Source organism: Glycine max, chromosome 10, assembly GCF_000004515.6.
Source record: "Glycine max cultivar Williams 82 chromosome 10, Glycine_max_v4.0, whole genome shotgun sequence".
Taxonomy (NCBI): Eukaryota; Viridiplantae; Streptophyta; class Magnoliopsida; order Fabales; family Fabaceae; genus Glycine; species Glycine max.
Genome location: NC_038246.2, coordinates 32,221,635 through 32,242,665, shown reverse-complemented (window position 1 = coordinate 32,242,665; position 21,031 = coordinate 32,221,635). Strand labels below are relative to the sequence as shown.

The 21,031-nt window shown below is 33.1% G+C and overlaps 1 protein-coding gene across 1 annotated transcript; it reads left to right on the top strand.

The window, feature by feature from the left end:
- Nucleotides 1–8,880: 8,880 nt before the first annotated feature.
- Nucleotides 8,881–17,358, top strand: LOC100305669 (AMMECR1 domain-containing protein). The gene is made up of 5 exons (NM_001248101.2): nt 8,881–9,128; nt 9,888–10,007; nt 10,156–10,270; nt 15,232–15,325; nt 16,833–17,358. The coding sequence occupies exons 1-5, from the start codon at nt 9,025–9,027 to the stop codon at nt 17,033–17,035; spliced, it is 636 nt and encodes a 211-aa protein (NP_001235030.2). The 5' UTR covers nt 8,881–9,024; the 3' UTR covers nt 17,036–17,358.
- The last annotated feature ends 3,673 nt before the right edge of the window (nt 17,359–21,031 follow it).

The window sequence follows — 21,031 nt, the reverse complement described above, 5'->3', positions numbered from 1 at the left end:
TTCATTTTTTTTCTTCTTTTTCTTCATTCTCCTCATCATTTATTTTTTTCTCCCTCATTTGATCTTCTTCTTTTTCTTTTTCTCCTTCAGCAACTAACTCCTTTTCATCACTCATCCTCCCTTCATCTTCCTCCATGGTTGCCTTCTTGCTTCTAGTTATAACAGCCTTACATTCTTCTTTGGGATTTTTTTTTCACTATTGGCCCCAAAACCTCCAAAAGAATTTTCATCTATTTGCTTAGCTAGTTGTACCACTTGAATCTCTAGGTTCTTTATAGCAGACTCTGTGCTCTTGTGATTGGACATTGAAACTTGCATGAACTAAGCCAAAGTCTCCTCTAGCTTGGTGGTCCTCTCATAAAGGCTAGGCCCTTGATTTTGAGGCCTGTTGGATGGTCCTCCTTGGTCTTTGTTGAATTGATTCCCAGGATGAGACCTACACTACCCTTGATTCTGATTAAAATTGGCACCTTGCTGGTAACCTGCAAATCCACCTACATTAAACCCTGGTCTGTGTTGATTTCCCATATAATTCACTTCTTTTACATCATCAAGGGGTATACAACAACCAGATTCATGCACTCCTCTATATATGCTACAACCTCCAACCTGCATAACTGTTGAATGTGAAGGTTGAGTCGCTTGCAATTGGGTTGGTAGCTTACTAAGTGTCTCTGTTAGTGATTCTAGATGCTTAGCTAGCAGTTTGTTCTGTGCCAATAATGCATCTTGTGAAGAAAGCTCTAGCAGGCTTCTCTTTGTGGGTACATGAGTCCGATCATGCAAAAGGGCATGATCACTAACAACCATATTTTCAATAAGTTCCATTGCTTCTTCAGGAGTCTTCAACTTAATTTTTCCTCCAGCAGAAGCGTCCAATAACTGCTTGGACTGCGTCTCAAACCATCTATAAAAATGTTTAGCTGAATCGGCTCAGAGAATCCATGAGTTGGTGTTTTCTGCAGCAAGCTACGAAATCTCTCAAGTGCTTCACTCAGGGATTCATCTAGAATTTGATGGAATGAGGAGATAGCTGCCTTGCCTTCAGTTGTCTTAGACTCAGGGAAATATTTCTTCAAAAACTTTTCTACAACCTCTTCCCAAGTCTTTAAGTTGTTTCCCTTGAAAGAATGCAGCCACCTCTTAGCTTCTCCAGCCAAAGAAAATGAGAACAAGCTAAGCCTTACTGTATCTTCCAGCACACCTATAATTTTCACTGTATTGCAGATTTCTATATAAGTAGCAAGGCATACGTAAGGGTCTTCATTCGGCAAACCATGAAACAAATTTCCTTGAATCAACTGGATCAAGGAATGATGATATATGATGTTGTGAGCTTCAACTTTCGGCCGCACAATGCTTGTGAAAAATTGCGGCACGATCGAGCTAGAATAATCTTCAAGAGTCACCCTCCGTGGTTGATCTTCAGCCATGATATGTGCTTCAGACGCACCTACTTCGGATTCTCTTAAGTTTGGAAATGCTGAAGATGATTCAGATGATTGAGTTCCCTCTAAACTTGGCTGTGCTGTCCTTTCTTCCTTCTTTTTGCGTTGTTTCTCCTGCAAGTGGCTTCTATCTCCAAATCTAATGGAGCTGAATTTCCTGCTGAAGAATTACCTCACATACAAGAAGTACTAAACAAAGCAGCAGTTAACCAAATCAAGAGAAAATAAATCCTAGCTAACTATTCACAAAATCAATCAAGGAATAAAGAATAAATGTTTACGAATTGAACTATACTATCTAAGAGGAAAGAAATTCAATACCTGGCAACGGAGCCAAAAACTTGTTACGCTGTTGTTCGCGATGCTATTAAGCAAGTGTACCGAGTCGCACAAGTAATATATTAAAACGGTAAGACTGAGTGTCGAGTTCACAGGGAATTTGTTTCACTAAGAAAATGTATATTCAGTGAGCAAACATTTGTATAAACTGAAAACAAGTAAATATCAAGTTGGGCTTTTGTTCTAAAAATCTATTTAACTATAAACTAAATATCTAAAGATTTGAGAAGTAAAACAGTCAAGTAAAAAGCGTTAGATCATTCTACTGAATTTTCCTTGATGTTGTTATGTGTTTTTCTCTATTTAATGTTATCCTAGTGTTCTTATGCTGAGAAATTACCCAAACCAAGATCCCTCAAGTGAATGGGCCTAACTCTCTTTAAACCTCATCCTTGATCCCTCAACAAACTCAGCCTAAAAGAGTTGCATTAAGTCTATAGCATAATATGGACTAGATTGCTGCACTCCATTCCTAAACACAATTTTCTAGCTTGCTCTATCAAGTTCTAAGCCTTTAAAGCACTTTCGAATGCTAAAAATCCTAACTACACATACAAATGGGTGATCAAGCCACAAGCATGTAAAAATAAGCATGGATAGAAGCAATGAATGCATAAAAACAACATTAAATAGATAGTAAAAGAATGTTACATCAAGGGTTCAGCAGAACTTCCCAGCCAAGAGCTTTAGCCTTCCATTATAAGTAATGAGCTTTCAATACAAAGAAGAACAGATTTTGAGTGAAGAAAAATGGCTAAGAAGGGTTGAGGATATCTCCTTCAACCTCTAGAACCCTAATCTCACTCCTCTAACCTAAACTCTCTTGGTGGCTTCGTTTCTGTCGCTCTAGCTTCTCTCTTGACTCTGTTTTTTGACTCTTCCTTTAGTTTCTGCCAACTTCAGTGTTTTAAAGGCTACTTGGACGTTTTAGCTTCTGAAGGCTCGCTTAGCGAGATTGGCTCACTGAGCGAGAGTAAGTGAAATTTGGCTTAACGAGCTGGGCATGTTGAGCGCGAGAAGAGACAAACGACTCACTGGGCGAGCTTGCTACACGTTGAGCGAACACATCTCTGATTGATCTTCTTCTAGGGTTTCCTAGCACGCTAAGCGAGCTGCATGCCTCGCTTAGCGGATGTCACTCGCTAAGCATATGTGCCTCGCTTAGCGAGACACCAACTACTTGAACCTTCTCTTCTTTTAGCTTGAAACTAAAGTGGTTTCAACATTAATTCACAAAATGGGAGTATCTACTATATAAAATCAAACTAAACATGAAAATATGTACAATTCCTACAAAAAGAACCATAAATTGGAGGAAAGATGCTAATTTTATGTAACTATTCAATACAAAAGTTAGTCGTAAATAACGACTAACAATGGCCTATTAGTAGATGGGAGGAGATGAAGACTGTCATGAGAATGGGATTTGTACCTAGCCACTATAATAGGGATTTGCATAGAAAATTGTAAACTCTAGCTTAAGGTTCCATGAGTATGGAGGACTACTACAAGGAGATGAAAATAGCCATGATTAGAGCTAATGTTGAAGAAGACCGTGAGACAACTATGGCTAGATTCATTGGAGGTTTAAAGAAGGAGATAACTGATGTGGTAGAATTGCAACATTATGTGGAGATGGAGGACTTGCTGCACAAATTTATTCAAATGGAGAGACAATTGAAAGCTAAGAGTACTTCCAAATTTGCTTCCACTTCTTCATGGAAGTCAAATTGGAAAAATAACAAATCTATGACAAAGTCAAAAGATGAAGCTAAGTCCAAAAATTCATTTGTTGTAACTATAGGTAAAATGAAAATTTAATTCATCTTCTAGATCTCGTGATATCAAATGTTTCAGGTATTAAGGAGTTGGACATATTGCTTCTCAATGTCCAAATAAAAGAGCCAGGATATTGCTGGATAATGGAGACCTAGAGAGTGAAAGCTCAAGTGATGATGAAATGCCACCATTGGAGGATTGCAGTGATGTTGATGTTGTTGAACCTGTAAATGGAATGTGCTTGTTACTAGGTGTGCTCTTAACATGCAGCCTAAGGTAGGAGGTGATGAGGAGCAACGTGAGAACATTTTTCATACAAGATGCCACATAAAAGACAAGGTATACAATTTAATTATTGATAGTGGAAGTTGTACTAATGTTGCTAGCACCTTGTTGGTTGAGAAATTGGGTTTACCCACATTAAAGCACCCTAATCCATATAGATTGAATGATTGTGGAGACATAAGGGTGACCAAGCAAGTGTTGGTTTCTTTTTCCATTGGCAAATACAAGGATGAAGTTCTTTGTGATGTGGTACCCATGTATGTTGGGCATATACTTCCAGGGTGTCCATGACAATTTGATAGAAAAGTTAGACATGGTTACAAAAATAGATATACTTTTGTTTTGAACAATCACACCATTGTGTTAACACCTCTCCGGCCCACTGAGGCCTATGTCGATCAAATCAGAATTGTAAGAGAGTGTAAGTTGAGAGAAGAACAATTGAGCATTCAAGAAAAAGAGAGAAAAGAAAGAAAATAATAAAAAAGAAAACAAAGAAGAGAAAAATAAGAAAGTGAGTGCATTTGCAAAGAAAAGAGAGGTTGAGAGTGCTTTGATGGCTAGAAAGTAGCTACTTGTACTCATGTACAAGAATGTTTATTTTACTAACGATCTTAACTCTTCTTTGCCTTGTGAGGTTGTTTCCTTGTTACAGGAATTTGTTGATGTTTTTCCAGAAGAAATGGATTACCTCCTTTAAGAGGTATTGAACATCAAATTGACTTCATTCTTGGTGCTTCACTTCCAAACAGGCCAGCCTATAGGTCAAGTCCAGAAGAAGCAAAGGAGATTCAAAGGCAAGTTGATGAGTTCCAATAAAAGTTGATGAGTTCCTGTGATCTTGGTTTCAAAGAAGGATGGGACATGACGCATGTGTACAGATTGTCGAGCCATAAATGAAATTACTATAAAGTATAGATATCCTATCCCTAGATTGGATGATATGCTTGATGAATTACAAGGTTCATATGTGTTTTCTAAAATAGATTTGAAGAGTGAATATCAAATCCGTATGAAAAAAGGTGATGAATGGAAATAGTTTTTAAAACAAAATATGGTTTATATGAGTAGTTGGTGATGCCATTTGGTTTAACTAATGCACCCAGTACCTTCATGAGGTTAATGAACAATGTTTTGTGTGCTATCATTCAAAAAAATTTGAAAAATTGGGAGAAATGCTTGCCACATGTTGAGTTTGCTTATAATAGGTCTGTTCATTCTACTACTTCTTATTCTCCTTTCGAAGTTGTGTATGACTTTAATCCTTTGACTCCTTTGGATATCCTACCTTTGCCTTCTAATGAGTATGCTAGTTTTGATGGTAAGAAAAAGGCAGATCATATCAAAGAGTTGCATGCAAAAGTTCGAGCCAACATTGAGAAGAAGAATGAACAATATGCAAAGCAAGCAAATAAGGATCGCGTCAAAGTTATGTTTGAACGAGGAGATTGGGTCTGGTTCATACGAGGAAGGAAAGATTTTCTTGCTCAAAGAAAATTCAAGTTGCAACCAAGAGGAGATGAGCTTTTCAAGTTCTAGAAAAGATAAATGACAATGCTTACAAGATGGACTTCCAAGAGAAAATGGTAACATGAGTGCTACTTTTAATGTGACTAATATATCTTTCTTTGATGTAAGTAATGAATCATATTCGAGGATGAATCCTTTCGAAGAGGGAGGGAATGATAGAGGTGCAACCAACCCATCTAATAATCCTTTACAGGGATTGGAGGTCCTATGACAAGGTCCAAGACTAAGAGAATGAAGCAAACATTGCAAGGCTTGATTATAAAGATCAAAGAGAAAGAATACTAATGTGAATTAAGGATTGCATCTAATTGGATCACTCTCCTACAAATTGATGAAGATATTTTAAGGTCAACTTGAAGAATCATTTTGAGAAACCCAATTTACAAAACAAGAAGCATCCATGGGCTGAGTTGATTAATTTTGATGGACTATTAAAATTGAGTTAATTAGATAATAATTAAGCCCAACATGCACCACCTTTTATTATTATTTTAATGTCTTCTAATTGATAGATTAGTTATTGGGTCATGGGCCTAAATTAGTGTTATTTGTAAGAATATAAACAGACTCTTTAAACACTTTATTGATAGAGTTGAGTATAATGAGTAAATAGTTGTTTTGGATAATAATAAATCACTCAAGAATTTGGAGGTCAGACACTTACTGAATGGGTGACACTTAGTTCGAAGAACACTTTAACAACAACAACAACTTGTCCTACTTTCGGTCTAACAATAAATTAATTAAAACTTAAATTGTATGCTTATCAATATTTGTTAATAGTTTTTTAAAGCTTAAATTGCAGCTAAGGGATCTTTCCAATTTAGCATTTCACTTATGAAATTTTAACTGCTCTATTTTGTTCAATCTTGCTTTTTCTAAGTTTTATCCTTCTAATGTGTGAGCTACTTAATTTTTTCTTTCTTTCTTGAATTGTGCTTGGGTTTGTTTTCAGGTAAAACAAGTTCTTTATAAATTGTAGATCTGCTACCGCAGCTTCAAGCACATCATGGGTTTTCATGATATACACAGGGATGGAAGGAAGAAAGATTGAGAATTCAAATCACTTTTTTTTTTCTTGCCCAAAATCTTATCAGCTTTGGTCTTTCTATTTATGCTTGGCTTGGTGTTTCTGTTGCTCTACCACATGATGAATTTGCTTATTATCTACAATAGGGTAGCTTACTTTGTTTTGTATACTGTAAACTGGTCAATCTGGCAGATGTGTAACAAGGTACTATATGAGGGGTACCTTTGACTTGCTTTGTTGGACATTATTATTATTGTCAGTTTTCTGATTGGTGCATGAGCCCTTTAAGTTGTATTTCTCAATGTTGCTAGCCAAATGCGTCGTGATGAATTTCCACCCTGAATAGTATAATGTGATTAATAATAATTTCTAGCTCCTGCTTGGTGCGTATCCTCCTCTTAATCTGTAAAATAGTACAACAGAGAGATAAAACTCCTCTTAATCTGTAAAATAGTACAACAGAGAGATAAAAAGGCTGCGGTGTATGATTATTTCACCTTCTATGATATCAAATTATTTAAGCAAGTTGATTGCCTTATGTGTAATTCCTAATTGGGTTATGATGTTGTTAGGAAACATGATCTCAAAGAGGAAAATAGAAAATTTAGAGATACTGCAATTGAAGTGGTAATTACAAGATTATTATAAGCCTTTATATAGGCTCACTACTAATAACAAAACTACATGCGGATAACACGGTGCTTTATGGTTGGTCATGGGTTACTTTGACACTTCAAGTGCCACATGGTGCCTTTGCAAGGAAGGAAGTGATACACGATTTTGTTGCTATTTTGATTGTGGACTGAATCTTAGTTTGAATCCCTAATCTTATTTCCAGCCAAATTTGTTTAATGTGTTATGCAGATCAATGTGTTTTGACTAATTGAGTCTTCAATTATGATTGATTTGTAATTTGTAATTAAATGAATAATATTTTGATTTTTTTTAAATGACTTCAAAAGTTTTATTTTTGAGGACTTAACAAGTTATTTTGATATGTAAAAAGGAGTAAATTCAGGTGTGATACTTTCCTTATTAATCAAATAATTAAATTTTGGACATCTAATGATCTTGAAAATCTGTAATTAATTTTCATTATATTTAATTATTTTTATCTATTTATTTATGTTAATTTACTTATGCAAAAGGATTAATTCACATTACATTATCAATCAAATTAATTACTTATCTTTTTTTCTTTCTTTTTTCTTTTTATCTCTCTCAATGAATAAACAACTGAGATGTCCAAGAATCATTTTCCAAAATCTAGCTTGGTTTGAAAATCAATTTTAAAATTTTGCCTTAAAGCGAATCTTCTCTGTTAAGTGTACAAAAACTTATTTTGTAAATATACTTAAAAATATAAACTTATATGTTGGTTAATAAGTTAAAGTATTTTTTTAATGAAAAATATTTATATGATTTCATTCATCACCGTCAATAGAAGAAATCACAATATAATTAGAAAGAGATAGTGTCACCCCCACAAGTATTTTTATAATGTCAAAATATTATAATAATAATTATAGACTTACTTGAGTTTCGTTTTTTATTTTTCTTATTACGTGTCAGCTTGATGGGTTTAAAACTTTTTTTTCATGTTTCTAATTCTAACTTGATTTTAGCTAAATTAACTTTTGAAACCATTCATTTATCTTATTTTCTAAATAAGTTTTGCCTGATTTACATCCTCTAAATATTTAACAAAGTTAAATATTAAGAACTCAATCTGGTTAAATTGATCAGAATAATGTTGTGCTAATTATCCATATGTTTGATGATAGCACGAATACTTTTTGAGTAAATGATTAGTTTAGTCGTGGTATGTATAAATATGTAAATAAGTGATATTTTAATCTTTTTAAAGAACACACTTTTTTATTGCGTATTTAAATATGTAAAAATATGATAATTATATCTAATGGTTTATAAACTTTACAACAAAATATCAAATTAATCATACAAAAATTAACTTAATATCAAAATACTCTTTGAATATTAAAATTTAATAATAAAATGACCTAAATTAGATGTCATACCACACTTTTATATATTCAAGTTTGTATATTTATTGCTGCAATTTTTTACAAGTTTAATATATTATATTTTTTTAATTTGTCATTATAGTTTTTTTTTCGTTTTGATCCTTACCATGTATGTGTTTTATTTCTTTTCCTTAAAATATGTTAGAAAATGATTTTTTCACTGTTTAAAATATTTTTTTAATGTTAAAAGTATTATTTAAAACATCTTAAGAATAAAAAATAAAATAAATATATCTTACAGAAATTAAATGAATCTTTTAAGGATAAAAATGAAAAATACAGTAAAATTTCATGAGTGAAAAATATATTTAAAGCTTTATTTTACTCCAGTCCAAAAGTGAGTATAGAAGTGTAGAAATAGAACATCTGTTTTATTAATTATTAATTTGATTTATTTATTTAAAGTACTGGTTGCTTGCAAGCAAGAAACAGGGAGAGAGAAAAAGGAGAACCTTCTTTTCTCTGTTTTTTTGTTGTTATTCTTCTTCCAGACCTAAAGACCCAAAGCACCGATTCTGATTTCAAGAATTACATCATCATATCAAGAAAACCTTGGAACTACACAAAAATGGTGTCGGCGAACAAGGAGATGGTCGTGCACTGCTTTGACACCCTCCTCGCTCACTACAACAGCACGGAAGCACCTCCTCCTGCCTTCGATCAGGCTCAACAGTAATCCCTCTCATCTTTTATTTCTTTAATAAATATTTTTTATTAATACTATATACGCTTTTCTGTAAATGGTAAGACATATTTTTTTGAAAATTGTTCTGTTTTTTTTTTTAATTTCATGAGATGGTCCACTGTTTAAATTTTGTGATGTTGGTGAAATTTTCTTAATTTTTTGCTCGGATAAGTAAGTGATTCTGCAATGGGAATTTGCGTGAATAAGGTTGTGTTTAGATAAATCTCTCCATAAGCACAAGTAAATGAAGGAAATAAGATTGTAAAATGAATTGAGCCTCTCTCATATGTTAAAACTAGTTTATGCACCTCAGCTTATGGAGAAGTTAGATGAGAGAACTTTTGTAGAAGTTGAGTGCTTAGGTTGATTTTAATGTATGGGAGAAATTTACTTAATTGCACCTTATTTTCTTCTCTTGTAAGTGCTTATAGAAAAGTTTATTCAAACAGGACTTAAGTACAAATGGGAATTTGAAGCAGTGGAAGAGATATTGCGTATTTGGTTTTAAGAAAGAAAAGATTTGTTTTCCCTTTAGTTAAGTCATAGTTTATACCTGAGCTGAGTTATGGAAAAGGATTTTGGGGAAGAGGATGTGCCCAATTTGACAATTTCTTTGCATTGAAATGGATTAATCTCTGATTTTGTAAGGGGGAAATCCTTTTAGCAGTAAATAAAAAAACTATACTTGAGTCGACAATATGATATAATATGGTGTCCTTGTTTCAAGCAACTATGTTTTGTTTTAGTCCATTGTTTGTTACATGGAAGAAAGTGGTGAATGGTGGAGATCCTCGCCTTCGGGGATGTATTGGAACTCTGGAAGCACGCAGCTTGATCAATGGGCTCAAAGATTATGCGCTGACCAGGTTTGTTTATGTTATAGGGTATCTTTTATTTTGTAAATGCAAATTTTGCTTGCTTGCATTTTGTTGAACTAATTTTTATGTCGTTCACACTTGCATTATTAAATTGGTATATTCCTTGTCTATGCTTTGTGCATGCAATATCTTGCAGTGCCCTCAGGGACCGGAGATTTCCACCCATACAAGTTAATGAGCTTCCGCTTTTGGAGTGTACAGTGTCCCTTCTTACTGACTATGAAACTGCTAACCATTACCTTGATTGGGAGGTATGTGCTGATTTACTTGTTTTAGTTTCTGGGATATTGCTGGCAGGACTTAATTGTAGAGATGCTATTTAACCTGTGGTCACATTTTGTATAGTATTAATTTGTGTCTTATAAACTTTGCCATCTAATGTTGATTAACAATTGGAAGGAGATGATAGCTATAAATAGGGAATTAGTATCAGTCAGATGAAATTACTAAAGTTGAGCAGTGTTGTTAAATAGCCACTATAGAGGTGCTACAGCACTATTGTATAGCAGAATTTCTCGGATCCATGATTGTAACTCTGTCCGCTATTGCAGCCACTATCATTGTTGTGGTTGTGGCATGTGTCCTGCATCCTCTTGTCATCTATGATGAGTCTCCAGCCTATTGAACTTTTGAGTTAATATTATAGTGAATTTTATATATTTTGTTTTTATTTGCATACAACTTAATTTTTATACATATATAATTGATATATATTTGATATATTTCAACTGTTATGTGACTTCCACTACATGCCCGCAACGCTATCTGCTCTATGATATAGTGGATTATTGGCTTCCCGCCGTTTTCTGCAATCCACAATTGATAACACTGAATTCGACAAGTATGTTTCTGGACCTATTTTTAAGATGAATAAGCCATTCAGATGAGATCTTAAGGTACTTTTGTTGTGGATTTTCCCCCGGTATTGGTGGGTGGTACTGGTTTGGGTATTACTGTTAATATGTATTCAACTTCTAGCATTTAGGAATCAAGTAATGAGAATGGATAGGAAACTGATATTTTGTTGAATTTATAATAGAAAAATCCCCTTACTGCCACTATTAGGTATACAAGGAATTGATAATGGAATAGAAAAATAATGTAAATACTGTACAAGCAGCACTTCAAGGGACTGAAACCTCCATTCCAAATCAATACCTCTGCTCCCTTTTTTTTAGCTTTCCCCTTTAGATTAATTAACTCACCAATAACAAACTCCCTTATCTTTATTTATTATTCTGTTATATTCCCTATTTCTACTCATTCAACTTAAACATTATGTTATAAGAAGATAAATCTAATTCTATCTTATTCAACTTAAACATTATGTTATTAGGAGATAAATCTTATTCTATCTTATTTTTGTTCATCACTGTCCTCTCCCTCTCCTTGCTCATGTGATTCTTCTTTCTAGTGTATATGTGGGTAACTGGAGGTCTTACATAACACTTTTGTGTTTAAGAACTATGTATTTGGATTATAAACCTGGTTGTCTGTAAAATTTGTAAAGAATTTTTGTGTTCTGTTAAGGATTTGTGAAATTATTTTCTGGTCAGGTTGCCTTGTTGGATGCTGTAATTGTTGCAAATTAGTTATGATGCTAGAATGCTAGGTGTAAAAGATGTTGATGTATGGGTTTTAAAGTGAAGATGGATTTTGCTATTCTTCATACAGTTTTTAAGGAGGAAGGGTCTGTTTTCACTCATGGAGGATGTAGGTTAATTATTTTCTGCTTGCAATGTCATTGGGGGCTTCAATGTTTCTTTTGGAAACTTTTTGCTTTTTTAAGTCTTTGGCATAAGGTGATTAAAAGTAAGCATGGTCCTTGTCCCATAATAAATTGGGAAAAATTCTGTCATATCTCACATGCCACTTTGTAGAGACTCTAGAAATTTATTTCTATATTTTGTTCTTCATTCAAGTTAGGCATATGTTTTTGATGACTTCCATATTTATTTGTGAGAGTAATGATGTGTTAATTATTTGTGAGAGTAATAGGAGTATTAATATCTAGGACTGGCCTCTTTGTAGATTCTCGGTTATCTTTCTCAACACTCTTTGATGGAGTAATATTCTGTCTTTGTGAATACCACGAAGAATGCTCATTCTTCTAGTTCAACAGCGACAACCAAAGTCTTTTCTCACATGGTGGGATTGATTACATGAATCAAACGATGCTGTTGTGTTCTATCCAAAATCAAATTCAAAGTTGTTTACTTCTTGATCCTTTTTAATCTTTTCCTAGAGTTTTCCTTGGTCTACTTCTACCTCTTATTCATGGCCCCATTAGATCAACTATTCTAACTGGTTTTATTGGCCTTCTTCTCACTTGTTCAAACCATCTTTGGCATGATTATAATACAATTGATCACTCAATCAATGATATTCCGACTTTCTCTACATTACAACCACCCTTGATCCATTTTTTCTTGTATGATCACTGACTTATCCAACAATGCTCATTCTCCTTCTATAAAAAAAAAAAAAAATAAAAACCCTGTTTGTTGACCACCTTGATTGTTTCAAAATATTTAATTACATTTGAAGTTTGAATGCTTAATAGGTTGATTTTAATTTGGTTCTTGACCTAGCATTTATTCATAAAGAAAAAAATGGGGTAAGAACAAATAATAGTTCACATGATAGTTAAACTAGTTTTTAAATTTTGCTTTGTATGAAATTTATTGTTGAATTTATTAATTATCACGTGATAACTTTCTAATTCATCTTCAGTGTGTTGAGAATCAATTCTGAATATTCTGTATTTATGGTATAAATGTATAATGGAAACGAAATCTCCTATAATAAATTGTATTTATTATTTGTGACTGTATAATAAAGTCACCGCTGTGTATCACAGGCTCACCGTTTCAGCACAATGCCTCTGGTTTCCTTCCTTTTTAAGACAGTGACTTGGTCTTGTAAGGAGAAGACCATTAGAGACTGCAAGAGAAAAGTGGATTCAATATAAAATAGTTTGCTTAATAGGGATAGAGGACGATTGAAGCATACTTTTGGATGAACCTTTAAAAAACGACCTTACTTTAAATGGATTGTTGGAAAATTTGATGGAGCCTGGTGGTGTTGTGTAAGAAAGGGAACTGTTGTCAGGTTACCCAGAGGTTACAGATTCAAGTTGTGGAATCAGCCTCTTACAAATGGTAGATATGGCTGCCTACTGTAGACCCAAGCAGTGGGTCTTGTCCTTCCCTATGAGCAGAAGGAACTCTATAGCACCAAGCTGCCCTAATAGAGTCATGCGATGAAGTTCTGTTTTTAACGATCTGAGAGGAGTTGCTGTTGGAGAAAAGAAAATAGAATATAATATTTTCAGTATGTTTAAGCAGGTTTTATCACTTATATGCTGAGAAGGTTTCTTTTGGTGTCCTTTCATTTCTTATAAATTGGTTGTTTGCAACATGTTTTAGGACAACCTGTGATAGAAAACAGTATGTGTGCGAAAGGGAAGGAAAGTGAGAGAGAAAGAGCAAGAAAATATTTAGAGAGAATTTGGGAGCTTTCTATTGCTGAGAAAGTAACGGATTGAATTGACATACTTTACAATGAAAACTAGAAATTCATTTACCCTGTGTTTGGATAGAGTATTTCCGGAATGACAGGGGATTTGAAATGCAAGTAATTCAATTGAAAGCAATTAAAATTTCTTCAATTACAAAATAACTTGTTTGGATTATTAGTTTTGAATCTATTTTCACATAAATTCAAAATTATTATTAATTACAGATTTTGAATAAGATTTTATCTCTCTCGGCAACATAGCATGCTCAAACACTGAGCATTGCAGCAGTTGCAGTGTTGCACCAACACCACTGTAGTACAAGAAACTCCACCATGATGATTTCTGGTTGGTGGTGGTGTTTAAGCTCAGGAAGATGATAAAGGGAGGTTTGCTGTAATCTTCTCTCTTCGTCGGTGGTTTGGTTCAACTCTTTCTGCCGGCGATTTGGATTCTGTGGTGGAGAGTGTGGAAATGATTGTCCGCTGGTTAGGGCTTTGGTGGAGATGATTGTTGGTGGGTTGGGATTCCGGTGAGGAAGGTTCGCCAAGAAAAGCAACAACAGATGAGCGTTGGGAGGGATAGGGAAGCAAATATGCAGATAGGAGAAAAACATCAATGAATTCGAGACACTCTTCTATTTGCAAATGAGGAATTTTAGAAATTCCACATTCCACCTCCTTTAGTGGAATTTCAAATTCCCAATTTTAACAAAGATTGAAATTCCGGAGAATTCTTTAAATTCTTTGAGTATCCAAATGGAGCATTTCATTAAACAGTAATTTAAATACCCCGATAATTACTTTACCCGCTTGAAATGTCATATCCAAACACACATATTTGGAGTTAGGAATTGACTTCTTTAATTACCACATGAGTGGTTACTCTAATATTCCTGTCACACTCAAGGAGAATGGATTAATGAAAATGGGTTGGATACCCTAAGTTTGTCATGCAACTCAACACCAGTTAGCTTATTTGAGCTGTTATGTGAGACAGTGGGATTCATGTTGATGACCATCTCTTGGACATAAAACAAGTGTAGTTCTGTGTGTACCTTTAAGGTATGAATGATGGTACCTTTAAGGTATCTTTAAGAATACAATGTACCACTTTCCAGTTCTCCTCAGGGTCTGTGAAAGAATTGATAGACCTTGTTCATCCCTGTAAGGCTGTAAATAATCTCAGGTCTTCTGAGAGTGGCATATCCCAAGGAACCTACTATGGACTGATCGAAGCAGATATGCCTTTATCATCTTCCATGTTTGATTTGTAGAGTAGGTGAGACTTAAGCAACACTGCACCATTGGGAAGGTGCCTGACCTCGATACGTAAGTAGTCTGGCAACACTACCCTAATGTAAACTCATTCTGAACTTTAACATGGTAGAGATTTTTTTTACAGTTCTGTTGAAGAAAAGTATTATACTAATTCTGTTAATACTTAGAATGCATTGTATATATTTTCCGGGATTTTACTAGTGATGATATAATGTTAAGTTCTATCAATATAATGTGGAAGTAAATCAGTTGTTTTCTTGGTTTTTTTAATTGTTGATGTTTAGTCTTTCAAATACTCGGATAATACTGACTTGCAAGATATTGTAAAATGTAAAGTGATATAAAGTATTAGTTCTAGGACACTATTGTATTTATAATTTTGCACTTTTAGATTCTGTCAGTTTCTTTCTTGCAGATAGAAAAGCATGGTATAATTATTGAATTTTCTGATCCTGTCTATAACACAAGGTGTAGTGCTACATACCTGCCTGAAGTGGCCGCCAATGAAGGTAACTTATGTTCACTATTGAATATTGTTTTACATTTTGGAAATGACATCATCAGAGTCACCAATTTGAGATGCCACAAATAAAAGTTGTCATGCATTACTTCCTCCACACCTGGCTCTCTAAATTCATTAGAAAGAAAGGAGAGGAAGTTCTTAATTAGGAGGACAAAATATACTCTAGAACATAAAGGTAACACATTAGAACATAATTTTAAAAGCAGAAGCTACCAAATCTCTATCTGAAATGGTAACTTGCTATGCTACAAGAACTGTATTCTACAAATTGTAGGCTAAAATTCTTGTACCATAGCAAGTTGAGGGACAAAGAGGAGCAGTTCCTATCTTCCTTGGGTGGATACAGCAACTGTGTATATTACATTTTGCAATTAATCTAATGGCTGACGTTTAACTGAATCCAGTGAATTATGACATGCTCACTTTGTATGGCTTGGGTTTACTACCAGCAGTATGTAAATTTTTAAGTAGAGAGACTCCGTTAAACACAGAAGCATTCTATTCTAACCAAATGCTAAAAGACTGCATAAACCACACATTGCCCTAAAAATATTGCCTCATTTTTTCCCCAAGCCTTTATCTTTAATAATCAAAAGCTATTTCAAAGTAAATCAACACCCAATATTGACTGAATACTCTAAACAATTATAAGAAGCCACCTACAGTGTAAATGCAAGTTCCCTGCTGCTTATGAAGAATAAACATTTCCAACCTTAAAGAAATAGTATTCATCCTAGTATAAAGTTACTTATTTGCGCCTCTTCTGTTTCTATGTGTCTAACTAAATTTTACTATTCGTCCAAATGCAATTACTTGTCCCTCTTCTCCATTCAACTAATTCATACTATAAACATTTTTAACCTTTGATTTGCTCAATTTTTATGCAACTATTTTTTTTTTATTTAAACTTCTTTTCAAAATCTAAGCACAATTTTACGTAGGTTTATAAATTATAGTTTTATGATTTAGTAAAAATAATACCAAGTTTATTTGATTAAAGAATTAGATTAGTGTGTGTTAAAAAAAAGAATTAGATTAGTGATATTTTGTTAAAATAATTAACTTGTATAAACTACTACCCAAAAATCACTAAATAGATGTTATTATATATAATCAATAAACTAAATTAGTGTCAATTTTTTTTAAAAAAACTTCAATAATAACAATAATTGGGCATTCGAATTTTTTTTTTTACATTATTTCATTTGCTTGATAGAAATTTTATATACAAGCCTTATGATTAAGTCTAACAATTTAATATACATAATAACCATTTCAAGTTGCCCAAAGTGTACAACTTCTGGGTATGCCGTAGCTGTACTCTTGGGCTTTTCCTGTTTCTTATATTTTTTCTAACTGCATGGTGATCTTGTAACCATTGTCTTCTGGAATTCCTCAAACAATTTTTTTTTCTTTGAATTTCATCAATTTATGGTTGAAAAGGGTGGAAATGAACATGCATTCCTTGCTTTCCTTCTTTGATTTGGTTTCAGGTTGGACAAAAACCGAAGCCGTTGATTCTTTGATACGTAAAGCAGGGTACAATGGTCCAATAACCGATGAACTTAGGATGCAAATACAGCTAACCAGATACCAAAGCACCTTATTTACCATGCACTATAGTGAGTACGTCTCCTATGTGAAGGAGAGAAGAGGTGAAGCTCCTATTCTTGCGGCTAAATCACCCAACTATTGAATATGTTGCCTACCTTTCTTGAGGCTGCATAATTTCTTTACTAAAAAAAAGAATTCTGTTTTCAAATGAATTACAAAATAAAAAAAGAAAACCCACTTGCCTAGGGTCGGAATCAATTTGTTTGTCTAACCCAAACTACCGAAGTGATTGGTGCAACTTTCTATGCTCTCCAAATTTGTGTGCTTTTGAAGAGACTAAGAACATTGGACTTAGTTCCTAGGAATGTCCTCTACCACTGCAGTTTATGAAACTGCTGCACTGTTGAACTGTTTTATGTCAATCTTATTGATAACAGGAATTTCAATTTCTCCAATGTTGACAAATATATCAATTTGTTTTCCTTACTAATAGAGTAGTCTTACTCCATAAGTGCATTGTAATATTTTCTTTCTCTTAGTCAGATATTAACTCTACTTAATAACAGCTTAATAACAGCTGTAGTTTGCCTCGGGTTAATTATATAGACTATAGTTTACCTGAAACAAACTACAACTAGTTAGTAACTGACTAATAAATAAAAGATTACAATTTACTTATGGAGTAAGACTGCTCTAATACTTAGAGACAGATTTGGACTGCTGTTGACTTTTATAGAAGAGTAAACTTCTAATTTCATCCTCGAAGTATAACTATCTCTCCTGTGTGGTCCGTAAACTACTAAAAATTATTGGAAATTGTCATTAAAGTATGAAAAGTCATGCTAAGTAGTGTCTCCATTATTAGAAAACCTTTTAAATTAGTCTCTAATCTTGAATGAAATACATCAACTTAGGGATTAAAATGGTAGACATTTAATGTTTCGGGTATTAATGAAATATATTGTTGACTTAGTTTAAAGACCTACTTTTTGGGTGCTTTTTCCTATAGATTCAATACTCCGTTGGTGTTTAGTTTTACTATTTTTTTTTTCTTTCTTTTCTTTAAAATAAAATGTTGGGTTGAATAGATTTTCAATAAAGAATTAGTTTTATGTACTTATTTCCTTTTCCATATGCATATTTCAACATCCAATGACCTATATATTATCTAACAAATGATAGTTTAAAAGTATCTTTTAGGCTCAAGTTATAACATTATAAAACAACTTAAACTTTAGAATTTTGAAGTTTATATTTGATTTTTACCTTTAAAGTAGCTTTTAATTTAAAAAGTTAGAGAAAAACACAACCTATGTTTTGACTTAGTAACGAGTCATTGTTAAATTTCTTCCACTCCAACCATGTGAGCTATCCACTGGTTAGGTGGCTAATTTGAATGTATCTTTATTAAGAGAATACTTTCATGCCTAGTATTCAACTGGGTTTAATATGTGTAGTTAAATTAAAATGTGGTCATGTGTGCATGTAAGGTTCTAATTGTGGCAAGGAAACACGAGTAAACGCTACTAGTGTCACCTTATTTTACTTTAAAAATTACTTTCCTCACTTCAAATTTTTTTATCCAAAGACACTCTCTGAAGGACATTTCCTGCAAAATGGATGAATCCCAATATTTTTTTTTCACGTTATGCAAGTTGCATAGGCTTGCATGCAGCCATGTTTAAAAGGTGACGATGATTTTTTTTTTTAATATACAATAAAAAGGTGACGATGATTTTTTTTTGATATACAATAAAAAGGTGACGATGATAAAGCATGCAGCAGTTGCATGGAAGTAGTTTTCATTGCCATGCACATCCTTAACCTTACCCCCTTGTGTATCCAAAGCTTTCAGAAATGTCTCCCTAGTCCAAAGAAGTGTCTTTTTTTTTTCTTGTTTTCTTTTCAATCACATTATTCATCTTAATAATAGGCATTTTTTGGTAGAAATTATGCTCTAGTGCTAATCAATTATGCAACAAAACAAGGGAAATAGCAAAATATTAAGATAGATTATCAACAAATAAAAATAAATTTCCTTGCAGATAAATTTTATGGAATATAACTCATTTGGTGTCAAGACTTTTTGGTCTCATCGTATGGGAAAGAGTCACAGTTGACTATTCTCCTCAATTCCAAGCATCACTCAATTGGTGTCAAGGCTTCATATGGCCGATGAGCACATGTTTGACTACAATCAACAAACTAAAGTTATTTTTGGTTGGGCATATTAACATATATGCAATGCTTCCAAAAACTTGCACGTGATTAACTTTAAACTGGCTTCATTCCACTTCATGTTTCTTGTGGTGTTTGATCTTTGATATTCTTTGAGAGAAGCTACACAAATAAATTGCACATATATAACAGCTTCAGCTCAAAATTCTGTAGATATATTTTAGCTTTTGACATACGTAACATTTAGTCATATTAAAAACAGTTATATTTTTGGTTCTCTTTACTATCCTATGTTGTTGTGCAAATCAAGAAAATTGTTAACTTCATAAATAAATATGTATCTATGTAGTCGGGAGAATAAGGCATTTCAAGTTTGGATTATTGTTTCCACACCATTCAAATTTCTTCTACACCTAACATATTTTTAAAAATTTTAACTTTACCCTTTTTTACTTCTTCTTTGTTCCTACCTTCTTTCTTTTCTTCTTACATCACTCACTTGCATTTTTTGTTGGTCGAGCTCCTCCTTTTGTGTTGTGGTTGCTTTTGTCGAGGTGCATTGTTGCTATGGTTGATTATCTGCTACATTGAGTTTGTGGTTGTCATCGTGGTGGGTGTTACGGTGCAACGGTGGAGGAGGTTATTTTTTACATGTGCAAACTACAAGCGACTGTGTCCTATGGATTGGTAACTCGTAAGAAACATATGGATTACAAATCCATATGATTTATATAGATTGACAATCCATATGGATGAAACGGATTGCCAATTTGTAAGGTTCATACAGATTGACAATTTGCAAGAACCATAAGGATTGACAATCCGTAAGGTTCATACAGATTGTTAATTCGTATGAACCTTATAGATTGCCAATCCATATTGTTGATACGGATTGACAATCCGTATAAGTTAAAAAAATATTTTTAATGTATTTTATTTTATAAATTTAGTTATATTTTTAAATATATTTGTATAAATATTATTACATTAAATAGTTTATTCAAGTGTATAAAATATGAAAATTTACATATAAATTATATGCTTATCAGTTTCAATGTAATATATTAGTATATGTACTAAAAAATAAAAAAATTGTGTCATAGTATATGTTAAAAAACATATTTATTGATATATCTACATAAATGTTTTTTTCTAGTGTAGAAGATTTTAAAATAAATTTCAATGTTGAAGTTTTTTAAAATAAATAGATTTATTTATAAATAATTAGAATTAATTAAAAGTGATAACAATTCATATTTTATTAAGAGACAAATTATTATTATTATTATTATTATATGTACATAGAGGTATGAATTATTATATGTCAATCTGTATAAGCTATACGTATGGAATTTCATTAGTTGTTGTTAGTTTAAGAAGATAAGTGGATATATGAGAGCATAATGTCTCAAGAAATTAATATGAATGAAGACAATGGAGACGAACCTTGTGTATTTGAAAAATATTGATTGTTTTGATGCCTTCAATACTTCTCAGGCATTGATATGATTTTGTATTTTGTTAAAGTAAATGAATATCCTAAGAAGACTAAACATGTATTATCTCTTTTGTAGGTATTTGCTACCTGTGAGGTTGTATTGCATTGGGCTCATACTATTGCGTATGATATTGGTTTTGTGGCTGTGATAATAATGTCAATCATATCAACTGGAAAGAGAGAAAAAACCTCATTTGTTTTAATTGGTTGTGAGAGGAGTGGAAAATATAGAGAATACAAGAAAGATTTAGTACGAACGGTGACTGACACTAGAAAATGTGAGTGTCTCTTTAAGCTGCGAGCGAAACCTATGTTGGGAGGTGAAAGGTGGATGGTGAACTTAATATGTAGGATTCATTCATGCATCGACTATGTCATTCATTGGACATCCATATTAAGTCATTCATTGGACATCCATACGTTGGTCGACTAACTAAGGATGAGAAGATTATTATTTGTGAT

Coding starts and splice junctions, on each gene's coding strand:
- LOC100305669 (NM_001248101.2), top strand. CDS start 9,025: ATGGTGTCGGCGAACAAGGAGATGGTCGTGCACTGCTTTGACACCCTC. Junction 9,129..9,887: donor GCCTTCGATCAGGCTCAACA/GTAATCCCTCTC, acceptor GTTTTGTTTTAG/TCCATTGTTTGTTACATGGA. Junction 10,008..10,155: donor AAAGATTATGCGCTGACCAG/GTTTGTTTATGT, acceptor AATATCTTGCAG/TGCCCTCAGGGACCGGAGAT.